This window comes from Psammomys obesus, unplaced genomic scaffold, assembly GCF_907164565.1.
Source record: "Psammomys obesus unplaced genomic scaffold, mPsaObe1.curated_primary_1811, whole genome shotgun sequence".
Classification (NCBI taxonomy): Eukaryota; Metazoa; Chordata; class Mammalia; order Rodentia; family Muridae; genus Psammomys; species Psammomys obesus.
This window is the reverse complement of record NW_026596046.1, coordinates 37529108-37542402: the sequence shown is the minus strand read 5'-3', so window position 1 is coordinate 37542402 and position 13295 is coordinate 37529108. Positions and strand designations below refer to the sequence as shown.

The 13295-nt window shown below is 38.6% G+C and overlaps 1 protein-coding gene across 1 annotated transcript; it reads left to right on the top strand.

Annotated features, from left to right (window-relative positions):
• The first annotated feature begins 5354 nt into the window (after positions 1 to 5354).
• LOC129688649 (olfactory receptor 51G2-like) lies at positions 5355 to 6314 on the top strand. The gene has a single exon (XM_055623600.1). It carries the CDS (start codon positions 5355 to 5357, stop codon positions 6312 to 6314), a length of 960 nt encoding a protein of 319 aa, XP_055479575.1.
• The last annotated feature ends 6981 nt before the right edge of the window (positions 6315 to 13295 follow it).

Sequence of the window (13295 nt, the reverse complement as noted above, 5' to 3'; positions counted from 1 at the left end):
ATCTATCTATCTATCTATCTATCTATCTATCTATCTATCTATCTATCTATCTATCTATCTATCTAATCTATTTCAAAGACAGTATAACAACATTATTATATACATAAAAAATGCAGTGCATTCATTCCTAGAGCGTAGGATATCCCTCTTCAGGGGTGTTGAGTATGTTTGCAGATCCATGCATGGATGTGTGTGGCGCAGGTCTCAAAGTCGAGAGAGCCACTTGTTAATTACCCCATGAAAGGTCTTCATACTGCTGCACCTGTGGGTACTATAAATTTCCAATTCGATGTGTGTCACCGACTTGCCAAACAAGTAAGCCCATGTCTGAGACCTCAGTTTCTGATTTTTCTTATATTGTGAACATATTGCTTCACAAAGCTTTCTAAGAGGAGAACAGCATGAGTTATCTTCCTTCTGTGCCTAGTACACTGGCTCATTTTCTACTTTCTGTCCAACTTGAGAGCTATATTTTAAAATTTAGATATCCTTCATTTTATGGAACTTTTATTATTTATAGTACATGATAGAATATTTTATTGCTTAGACTTGATGCTAATTGAGTAGCTGTTTAATGAGCCATTTAAAGAATTTAGAAATTGTTTTCATATATATTTATGTATTTGAATATCATTAGTAAATCATAGAATCATAGTTATTACTTAAGGAGTCTCCAGCTGCGATAAAGACTCAGATTGTTGAAGACCCACTAACAATCACAACAGGGTCTCCTTAGCACCTGTGAAACCTGTTTTAAATGGCGTAATTAAAGCCACTGGCTGCCACCAAACCCATGGTCCCTGTTGTGTACATCAGGGGACAACTTGGGTATTGGCTAATTTGCTGTAAAATTATTCTTCCCTGAACACTTCCTGCCATTGGACTCATGAGGAGCAAGAGACATGTTCTCCATCCTTGTTTCCCTTTGGGTAAATAATGTGAATTTTGAAAAAAACAAAGGGCTAAATCCATCTGCTGAGATTAACAACAATGCTAAAACATTTGAACTAAGATCATGAAGTAAAGTCACTGACTATTTAGAATATATTTTTAAAAAGTCTCTTTTGCTTCAGACATCATGAATCTGATGGGTAGGTTTCTTAATGACTTTTAAAATGTCTTTCTGTAGCAAAAAAAAGTCATTTAAATTCAAAATTGTTAGACTGACAACTCAGTATCATCGATTCCTGCAGTGAACCATAGCGTGCATGCGTGCTAATATGCAGAACTCTTACTCTCTGCACTTCAGCACATCGGAGCTAGAACTGCGGACATTTTCAAGAACAGAATCATCATGCTGCGCTGCTAATTTGGGAAATACTTTAACTTCTTTTTCTTCTTTTAAGATAGAAGGTAAAAGAGGTATGACCTGAGTGAATAAGTCCATGCTGAGCCCTGTTGACCACAGCTCTTTTCATATCTTTGAATAATTATCTTTGAAAGGCACCTGGTATATTTTAAGGTGAGAAATAGGAGACATTAAGCAAATATTAATAATAGTTAACTACTTTCTAAACACTTGGGATGCTATGCAATTTTTACTCTCCGTGTGTGTTTGTATGTGTGTGTGTGTTCTAGATGAAGTAATACAATTCACCAATTTTCTTTTGTGCAAAGATTAAATCTATTTGATACAAATATATAAACATGTGTATATCGATATGTAATATACAGAAGAATATTTTTGGACAAGCACATTTTATTTTATGATTTTCTTATTCTGGTATGGATGTAAGAAGATTTATTCTAATTGTAAAGACACTGGTGTTGGAAATTTCTATGTGGATTTCTCACTTTGTTATTCCCATCCTACCTCAACTAACTGAAACTCTACCAGCAAGGCAAAAGCAGAATCTGTCCAAACAAGTGATCCCATAGTACCTTCTTGACATTTTTAGAGAAAATTTTATGTTTAGCTATTTTTATCCAACTTCTATTTCTCCTGTTATGTTTGTGTTGAAGCTACAACCAGAAACAGATGGTCTGAATTTTCAAAAATATTCCTCTGCTTATTATTAAATCCTCACACTCAACGAAGTAGGTGTAAATAATTAAAACACCAAAGGATGAGTATATACAATCACAATTTCTCTTCAAGGCAGGATCTGAGTTTAATATATACAGAAACAGTCTGCTCCCTTTCTACTTCACATGTCATTTCTTTCCAAAAGAGAATAGAAACAAATCCTGAAAATATTACAAGGACATTTACTGTGTTTTACCCTTGTAACTGTGATTTATAGGTCAAATGAGACCTTTTCAACTCATTAAAAATATTGTCTCTGATTTAAAGAAACACATCAATCTGGGCATATGAATTATTCTGACACAGAAACATTTGGATGCTCAGATCATCCCAGTGAAGGTTCTCAAATATTTGTGCTAATTTCAATTTTCATCAACTTCCAACAGCCTGGGAGATTATCCGCCATATAAATTACCTTAGTGGAAACTTTCTTCTTTTTCCATTAAATGTTATGGAAACTGTTGGCATTATAATCATAATTTTGGTGTTTATTTATTAATACTAAAGATATCTGAATTTATAGGCAAATGTGCTTGCTGGAATCACCTTTGAACTTTGTTGTGCCCTGATTCTTTTTCACATCTATTTTAGTGGGTCTTTGCCAACTGCAACCAATTGCTGTCTACACTGCAATTCTTTACCTGGTGAAGAATTGTGGCAGCAGTTCAGACTTTGGAATGCAACACAGTCTACTCAAGGCAATGTTGAAACACCAAGGGTAAGGCCTAGATCCAGAAAACACTGACTCACTGGGGATTAAAAGATACCTAAACTGCTGCATGATGTACAAGTTTCATTTGTACTAAAACTATAAAACTACTCATCCCATATCACCATTTCTAGAGCAAACAAGTACACATTACTGCAGTAGGAAGCTGGCCTCTCCTGCTGGGTGACACGGAGTGTTCTTAAGGGAGTCATTTGATTTTGGTGGTCTGAATCCTCTCGCTATGGAATGTTTCCTCTTATTCCTCAAATTCCCAGTCTTGTATGGTGGTTCTTACCCTGTGGGGAACAAATTACCCTTTCACAGGGGTTGTATATCAGATATCTGCATATCAGCTATTTACATTACAATTCATAACTGTAAAAGATTATAGTTAAGAAGTAGCAGCAAAATAACTTTTTGGTTGGGGTCACCACAACCCGAGGAATTATATTAAAGAATCACAGCACGAGAATGTTGAGAACCTCTGATCTAGTAGGACACTTCTCTCTCTCCTTTGTTTTATTTTCTCCACATATTGGAAATCGTATTGATCATGATCCTTCCTTTCCCTTTATTATTTGAACATGTTATAGCTCTAATCTCTGCATCTTAAAACAGAACCCAACATAGTTTCACTTATAAAATTATAATAATCTAATTGAGGGGCAAGAAGATAAGTTACAAGAGCAAAACCATTCAAGAAATGAAAGAAAAAGAACAACAAAACACAAACAAGACTATATGAGAATTTCAGCTTATATAGTACTAAACCAAGCAAATATTCACATAATTTAGCAATAAAATAAAATATTTAATGAGAATATTTCGGTGACTATTTTCAGGATGTTTATTACAATTTGGTGATTGTCTTCAGCTACTAAACATACTATTCATAATTCAAATAGTTAATTCAGAATTGTTTCCAGTCTGGAATTCTCCTTTTATAGACAAAGAGACAAAATTATAGACTTGAATTCTTTTTAAAATTGAAAATGAATTATTCTCTCATACAATACATCCTGGCCACAGGTTCTCTTCCCTCTAATCTTCTCCCTTAAATACACTCCCCCTCTGTTTCCTCTTCAGAAAAAAACGCAGGCCTCCAAGAACCAAACAGTGCAAAACAAGGTACAATAAGACAAGGCAAAATCCCTCATATGCAGGCTGGGCAAGGCAACTCAATAGGAGGAAGAGTCCGAAGGGCAGACCAGAGTCAGTGATACACCTGTTACCACTCTTAGGAGTCCCACAAAACCCCCAAGCTAACAGCCATAACACGTATACAAGGGGCCTGGTGCAAACCCATGTAAGGCCACACTGGCTGCTTCAGTCTCTGAGCTTATGTAAGCCCTGCCTGCCGTGTTCTCTCATGTCTCCATCCCCTCTGACCCTTACAGCCTTCCCTTCCCCTCTTCTGTGAGGTCCCTGATCTCTGAGGTTCTCAATAGAGAACTCCAACTTAAAGGCTCAATAAGTACCAGTTCAACCTTTGTGAGTTCAATAAGCTGTGTGGAAATTATCCTCAACAATATGAGTCCACTATCCATTTTCAGAGAGTGATCTGTGCTAGCATCAGCCTGTATTATTTAAGGATCGTCACATGACCTCCTTGTCCAACAACCCGACTGAATGTAACCCAGGTCCACCACTGAAGGCCTTGACTGGCTGCAAAAGATGGCCAGTTCAGAGGCTGTATCTTCCATTCCTAGCCGTCCTTACTAGGGTCACCCTCATAGATTCCAGGAGGTTTTCACTGCACTGGGTTTATACACACATACACAAAGCGTCCATAATTCTTCCATCACCTCCCCCCGACCCAAGTTATCCATCCCGATCTCCTACTCCCCTATCCCCAGATGGGACTCAGTTGTTTAGAGCACTTGCTGTTCCTGCAGAAGACCAGGATTTTAGTCACAGCACATACATGGTGACTTACAAACATACTACAGAGGACTCGATGCCCTCTTCTGACCTTTGCAGGCACCAGGAACATACACGCTGTACATCCATACTCTCAAAATATTTATGCAAATAAGATAAAACAAAATGAAAATATTTTTAAAGGTCATATAAAATAGTTTCATAAAGTGCTTTAAGAGAAAGACATATGTAGTGAATTATAGCAGTATGTTTTCTTATGTGGAAGAAAAAGGTAACAGAACTCATTTTTGTTGTTTCTTTGGAAACTGGGAGGAATGTTATGAGATTGACAGGAAGGGGAACCCGAACTTCAGAGCAGATCTGATAAAATGGCTGGGCTGGGAGGAAGCTCGGATCCAGTTGCCAATCTGTGTAGGACAGACTTGGAACCGGCATGCTTTTAGCACATTTCTGGAGACATATACCAGATTCCAATTTAAGAATTAAATATCTTCAGATGGTTCTCTATGGAGACTTGTTATGCACAAAAACTTTCTCCTAACAATTAAGCAAATTCATCCTTTTAAAAGGGGTCATTAATTATGAACGAGAAGAAATGCTGAGATAATCCGGAAGGTCTGGATGAGAGAGAAACGTTTGAAGATTCTGTGAGACCAGTTCTCAGAAGGTCCAACACAAACTCCCCGGGCTAAGTTCCTGCGATTACACGTGACCTTGGAGCCCCTCATAATAGTTGTCATGTCCCACTCCAACCATTCGAGCGCCTCTTTCTTTCTGACCGGCCTCCCTGGCCTCGAGGCCGTGTATGTCTGGCTCTCCATTCCTCTGTGCGTCATGTACGCCGCCTCTCTGGCAGGCAACTTCTTGATGCTGTGGGTTGTGAGGTCAGAGCCCTCCCTGCACCAGCCTATGTACTTCTTTCTGTCCATGCTGGCCGTGACTGACCTGGGCCTGTCTGCCTCCACACTGCCCAGCATGCTCGCCATCTACATGTTGGGTGTTAGGGAGGTGGCCTTAGATGTGTGCCTGGCCCAGCTCTTCTTCATCCACACGTTCTCCATCATGGAGTCGTCTGTGCTGCTGACCATGGCCTTTGACCGTTTTGTGGCCATCAGCAGTCCCCTACACTATGGCGCCATCCTCACCAACGCTCGGATCGCCAGCTTGGGCCTGGCCATTGTGGTCCGCAGCATTGGCCTCCACATCCCTGCCCCCATCATGCTGAAGAGGCTGCCTTACTGCCAGAGGGACCAGCTTTCCCACTCTTACTGCCTGCACCCGGATGTTATGAAGCTGGCCTGTACTGACACCCACATCAACAGCGCCTATGGCCTTTTTGTGGTCCTCTCTACCCTGGGTGTGGACTCGGTACTCATTGTTCTCTCCTACGGGCTGATCCTCCACACAGTGTTGTCAATTGCCTCCAAGACCGAGCGCCTCAGAGCCCTCAACACTTGTGTCTCCCACATCTGTTCTGTGCTGCTCTTCTACACACCTATGATCGGCCTTTCCATGATCCACCGGTTTGGCAAGAGGGCTTCTCCATGCAGCCGTGTGCTGCTCTCCTATCTTCACTTTCTCACTCCTCCAGTGCTCAACCCAGTCGTTTATACCATAAAGACCAACCAGATCCGACTGAGGATTCTGCGCATCTTCCGGTCTGGTGGAGGAAGCATTGGGCATATCAGGGGTCACTAAATCCTCTCCCATTGGGGGATAAGAATATGGAGTGAGTTACAGTTTCTAGTCTGCATACTACTTAAGACTCATAAGGTAGACATTATTATAACTGAGCATATGACTGCAAACAGTTAGTGCCTTTACAGGTGTATGCAGATATTACTTCTACTAGAGATCAGAAGAAATAAATGTCATAGAACACTGTTAAGATTTGTAACTTTTTTGATATAGAAGTATTTACATAAACAGATGTAATCTTTATAGCACAAGTATTTGTCTCTTTGCAATGTGCATCTTTTACTATAAGCTCATTATCTTTTCTGAATTAGGCATTTAGTTACTATTTATTTGCTTTATGAAAGACTGATTCATAAATAGATAATGTGTCTGAGGGAGACTTCTCGCCAGTGTATGACAATTCAAACTTCAGTGCTAGTTGAGCACAAGTCATGCTATGAATGTGTCTCAGGTGTCACTGTTTTTCTCCTGTTTAATAGAAATCCATCTTTTATTATCCTCAGTGTCATTGGGGGTTAATTTACTACTAAAAAGTATAAATATGCAGATCGACTATGTGCTCGTATGAAGTATGCATGCATTGTAAAATGATTACCACAACGAGCTTAACTGACCATCTATTACCTTGTATCGTTAGTTTTTTGTGGTAATAACAGTTTAGATTTGCACTTTTAGCAAGTTTCAGTTATAAATCAGAGCACCGCTAACTACGTTTACCATTTATACGTTGGGTCTTTAGAACTTACTCACTTTAGAACAATGTTATTACGCTTTGGCCAACATTAACATCTTCCCATTTCTTCCAGCTCTCAGCCCATGGGAACAACTCCACTCTCTTCTTCAACAGTTAGAGATTACACAGTCATTTGAGATCACATAGTAATCTGTCTTTGGTGTCTGGAATGGATCAGTTATCCAGGGTTACGCATGTTCTTGCCAATTGAAATTTCAAAGGTGCTTTAGCCATTCAGTTAAATGGTTTGTTTTGTCATAGTTAGCAGAAGAGTCTTTTTAAGGGCATAAAAATGGAAACAATTTCACACTAGTCTCCTTAGCTGTATGTAATCTTATGCTTAAAGAAGTCTTGGAAACAATCAATTGCTTGAAGATAGCTTGAAAGTCAAACACATGAGAGCCATTACAGTAGTCCAAACACTAGGCGGTGCCTATTTTAAAGTATATATTCCGTGCTGCATTATCTGAGTTTCTCAGTTATAACCAATGATGAAAAGGACTTGAAAGACATGCAAGGTAAAATCTAAGCAGCAAACTGTCACACAGCAGATAGCAGAGGAGAACAAAACGTCAGGAAGAGTGCATTGTTATTTGCATAATATATAATATATAATTGTATGTATATTTTTAATTGATATAATTATTATATAATATATAATTATGTTATATATAATCACATCATATTACATTATATATATATATATATAAACTGCTTTAATAAACCTCTGTTTTGATGATAACTGAAATAATATAAAACACAAAAGAGTGATTTGAATAGAGGTAAGAATAAAACACTGGATTTCCAATCACTCACTGAGTATCATGAAAGTTAATGGATAATTAATAAGCAATTCATGTCAATTTAAGATACTTCAAATAAAGTTGTAATCAAGGTGAATTTTAACATGGGCTTTTAGTCATAACCCATCCATGGAAATGTCCCTTCCTATTTTAGGTTCTCCTCACTGATCAGATAAGCAAATATTTACAAATATGCAAACAACTTCTTTTTAAAATTTATTTATTTATCTATTACAGTTTATTCACTTTGTATCCCAGCTGTAGCTCCGTCCCTCGTCCCCTCCCAACCTCACACTCCTTCCCTCTTCTCCTATGCCCCTCCCCTGGTCCACTGATAGGGAAGGTCCACCTCCCCTTCCATCTGACCCTAGTCTATCAGGTCTCATCAGGACTGGCTGTTTTGTCTTCCTCTGTGGCCTGTTCCACCCTCAGGGGGAAGTGATCAAAGAACCAGCCACTGAGTTCATGTCAGAGACAGCCCCTGTTTTCCTTACTAGGGAGCCCATTTGGAGAGTGGGCTGCCATGGGCTACATCTGTGCAGGGTTCTAGGTTATCGCCATGAATAGTTCTTGGTTTGAGTTTCTGTTTCAGAAAAGACCCCTGTGTCCAGATTTTTTGGTTCTGTTGCTCTCCTTGTGGAGCTCCTGTGCAGACAACTTCTTAAATGTGTTTTCTACAGTGAGAAAATGTCAGATGTTATGAGAAAATCAGCATTTTTAAAAATAGACGCTGATGTCTGGTTTGAGCTCGCACAGTCACTGCTTAGACAACCACAGCTGCTATGAATTGACGAGTGCAGTTGTCCTGGTATTGTACAGAACACACTCCTGTTTGCTCCATCCCTTTTGACTTCTGGCTCTAACCATGTTTCATTACCTTTTTAGTTATAACCTCTGAGACATGGGGAGGAATATGATAAAATGTCCCATTTGTGGCTGAACATTCCAAAGTCACTAATTCTCTGTACTTCAGTTGTGATTTTATGAGAGACACGATGGTATGGGTGAATTTAATTAATTTAGAATGTAAGGGGAGGATTTCAGAATAATTATGATCAAAATCATGTCATGAAATTATCAAAGAATTAATGAATATATAACAATATGTAAGATTAAAATAGCCAATATTTACAGTAAATGGAGAAAACCAAAATATATCTCCCATAAAATAATAAACTTGCCAAAGATTTCCACTCTCATTACTTTTACTAATACAGTGCTTAAATTCTTAGCTAGAGCAATAAGCTAAGAAAAAATGATATTAAAATAGCATGTGAATTATAACAATGACCAGACAAAATGGCAGAGAAAGAAATTAAGGAAACAACAGCCTTTACAATAGCCACTAATAACATAAAGTAGCTTGGTGTGACTCTAACCAAACAAGTAAAAGACATGTTCAAAAAAAAAAAACTGTAAGTCTCTAAAAAACAGTAATTGAAGAAGATATCAGAAGATGGATAGATCTCCCATGTTCAAGGAACAGTAGGACTAATATAGTGAAAATGGCCATCCTGACAAAAGCAATCTACAGATTAAATGTAATTCCCATTAAAATACCAACACAATTCTTTACAGATCTTGAAAGAAAAAAAAAATCTTAACTTTATACAGAAAAGCAAAAAACCCTGAATTGCCAAAACTATCCGGTACAACAACAGATTACCTGAAGTTGTTACTATCCCTGACTTCAAGCTGCACTACAGAGCAATAGTAATAAAAATGCATGGTACTGGCATAGGAACAGAATGGTGGATCAATGGAACCAAATAGAAGACCCAGAAATAAACCCACACACCTATAGATACTTGCTTTTCAACTAAGAAGCCAAAACCATACAATGGAAAAAAGATAGCATCTTCAACAAATGGTGCTGGTCTAACTGGATGTCTACATGTAGAAAAATGAAAATAGATCCACATTTACCACCCTACACAAAATTAAAGTCCAAGTGGATCAAAGACCTCAACATAACACCAGACACACTAAACCTGTTAGAAGAAAAAGTGGGGAAGAGCCTAGAACTCATTGGCACAGGAGACAACTTCCTGAACAGAACACCAATAGAACAGGCTCTAATATCAGCAATCAATAAGTGGAACATCATGAAACTGAAAAGCTTCTGTAAAGCAAAGGACATTGTTGTCAGAACAAAATGACAGCCTAGAGACTGAGAAAGGATCTTCACCAACCATTTATCTGACAGAGGACTAATATCCAGAATATATAAAGAACTCAAGAAGTTAAAAAACAAGAAATCAAGTAATACAATTTAAAAAATAGGGTACAGAGTTAAATGCAGAATTCTCTGTAGAGAATTATAGAATGGCAGAGAAACACTTAAAGAGATGCTCAACATCCTTAGCCATCAGGGAGATGCAAATTAAAACAACCCTGAGATTTCACCTTACACCCATCAGAATGGCTAAGATGAAAAACTCAAGTGACAACACATGCTGGAGAGGTTGTGGAGAAAGGGGAACCCTCCTCCATTGCTGGTGGGGATGTAAACTTGTACAACCACTTTGGAAATCAATCTGGCACTTTCTCAGACAATTAGGAATAGTGATTCCTCAAGATCCACCTATACCACTCCTAGGCATATATCCAAAATACGAGCAAGTACACAACAAGGACATTTGTTCAACCATGTTCAGAGCAGCTTTATTCATAATAGCCAGAGCCTGGAAACAACCCAGATGTCCCTCAACAGAGGAATGGATACAGAAATTGTGGTACATTTACACAATGGAATATTACTCAGCAATTAAAAACAAGGAAATCATGAAATTTGCAGGCAAATGGTGGGATCCAGAAAAGATCATCCTGATTGAGGTATTCCAGAAGCAGAAAGACACACACAGTATATACTCCCTTATAAGTGGATATTAGACATATAATATAGGATAAACATACTAAAATCTGTACACCTAAAGAAGCTAAACAAGAAGGAGGACCCTGGGTAAGATGATCAATCCTCACTCAGAAAGACAAATGGGACGGAAAATGGAAGAAGGAGAAAACAAGAAGCAGGACAAGATCCTACTATAGAGGGCCTCTGAAAGAGTCTACCTAGTAGTGTATGAAAGCAGATGCAGAGACTCATAACCAAACTTAGAGTAGAGTGCTGGGAACTATATGAAAGAAGTGGGAACAGGAGCTCCACAAGGAAAGAAATAAAACCAAACAATCTTTACACAAGGGTCTTTTCTGAGACTGATACTCCTATCAAGGACGATTTATGGAAATAACCTAGAGCCCCTGCTCAGATACAGCGCATGGCAGCTGAGTATCTAGGTGGTACCCTAGTAAGGGGAACAGGGGCTGTCTCTGACATGAACTCAGTGGCTGGCTCTTTGATCACCTCCCCCTGAGGGTGGAACAGTCTTGCCAGGCCACAGAGAAGGACAATACAGCCAGTCCTGATGAGACCTGCTAAGCAAGGGTCAGATGGAAAGGGTGGAGGACGTCCCCTGTCAGTGGACTTGGAGAGGGCCATGGGAGGAGATGATGAAGGGAGAGTGGGATTGGCAAGGAATGAGGAAGGGGGCTACCTCTGGGATAAAAAAATGAATAAACTGTAATATGAAATAATGTCTATAATATTGTACATCAAGGTGATAACATGTCATAGCCAACGCTTGGGAAGAGAATATTATTTTGAAAATGGAAACAATTTTAATGCAAATATAAATGGTTTAGTCTTTCCCATAGAAAAATTCCATTCAATTCACAGACAGTTCCTGTTTTGGGAGAACTGTTTGCTTTAAATAATATCATTTGGAAATTCAGTTCTAGGTTGATTTTGCCAAAATCTGCCTTTTCCTCACAAAATGGGATGGACAGGCTTAGCAGGGGATTGTGGCTATTATTCTGACCCCTCAGTCTTTGCTTTTAAGTACTACTCCCTCTCCTTGTACTCAGGTCTGAAGTCAAGCTAGAGTGCCTGGTTCCTGGCTCATTCTGAAGTTGATTGCGGTCTGGTCAAGATCATTTATTCACCTTGATATCCACCATTTGGCAAAGGTAACAAACCAGAGAAGGGAGCATGATAACCCTACAGAATCTCTATTCTCACCCATCTTATACAGTCTTAGAGTGTCAGTCAGCCTAGCAGACACTCTGACGTTTGGCTGGCATTTAGTCAGTATTTTTAGGTAGGTGGACACTCTAGGCTCGGCTCTTCCCAGGTCAGAAGAAAGCACTGCTATCTTTCCAATGACAGTGTACACTCAACCAAGTTTGCTTCCTAGCATCTGCTTTGGCATCTAACATCCAGCTCTGAGGATTGGATAGCCTGGAGAAACGGCGCAGCCACTAAAGGCTTGGCTCACAACCATAAAGATAATAATTGGATGATTTTAAGAAAATGAAATCATTAAGAAACACAAAGAAAAAGAAGCAGATTGGTCATGTTAAAGTTGCTTTCCTAGGAAACAGGAAGAGGGAGAGTGATCTGTAGGAGTCCTGAAGATTAGCCACCTTGAGGCCTGCACAGGTTGCCTTTCCTGTGTATAAGGTAAAACTCAGGGCATGTCTACATCACATCAATTAAAACTCTCCTGTTTGGGAAATTTGTTAATATTTCTACCACCTCACTTATCGGGAAGGTAAGCTATCAACAGGTTTCAATTTTATTTGGAGGACCTAAAAGTTTCATATGGATGGCTCAATTTTAATTTTTAATATGGCCATGGAACAGGTTACGCTAAAATTATGCTCTTTATAACTTTTACTAAACATTATTAGTCTCTTAAAACTGACATCTGGTGTTAGATAATCCAACATACAGTTGATGATTTGGATATAATAGGACATAGTTTTAAGCACAGATGCAACCATAAGAGGCAAATTAGCAAACCTCATTTTTTTCTCTTTAAGTTTAGCAAAGAAACTTTGCTAACAAAAAGAATATAGTTGTTCTTGGCAAAGATGTGTCATAATTACAAGCTTATCATTCTGTTTCCTATAAGTTTCTCTCTATGAAGACAATTTCTATATTCTGTATCAAGACAAAATAAGCAACATCATTTTATCTAAGACATGTTTTCCTAGGGTCCTAGCTGTACATATTAACTGATAGCACAGTTTGATCTGTTTGCACTACCACTTTGTTGCCTAAGCCAATAATGTACATGAGAGTTAACTTTTTAACACTACAAAAAATTAAAACTGAACAGTACCGATTTGTTTGTTTTTCTTTTAGTTTCTGAGTAATTGATCAAAATCCCTCTGCTGGGACATTCCATGGTATGGTCTAAGTTTCAATATAAAGTCAATGCATTTTCTATGCTGCTATTTATTGTCTATGTACTTAATGTATCAATACACATAAAGACTTTCCTGCGTTCAACAGGTCTTACATCCTCATTCATTTCATCACATTGTACTTGGTGTCAGTACTAGCCCACCCAGTCATAAACTTCAGATGTCCTAAAACGATCC

Excerpts from the sequence above, each read along its gene's own strand:
- LOC129688649 (XM_055623600.1), top strand. The coding sequence starts at position 5,355 with ATGTCCCACTCCAACCATTCGAGCGCCTCTTTCTTTCTGACCGGCCTC.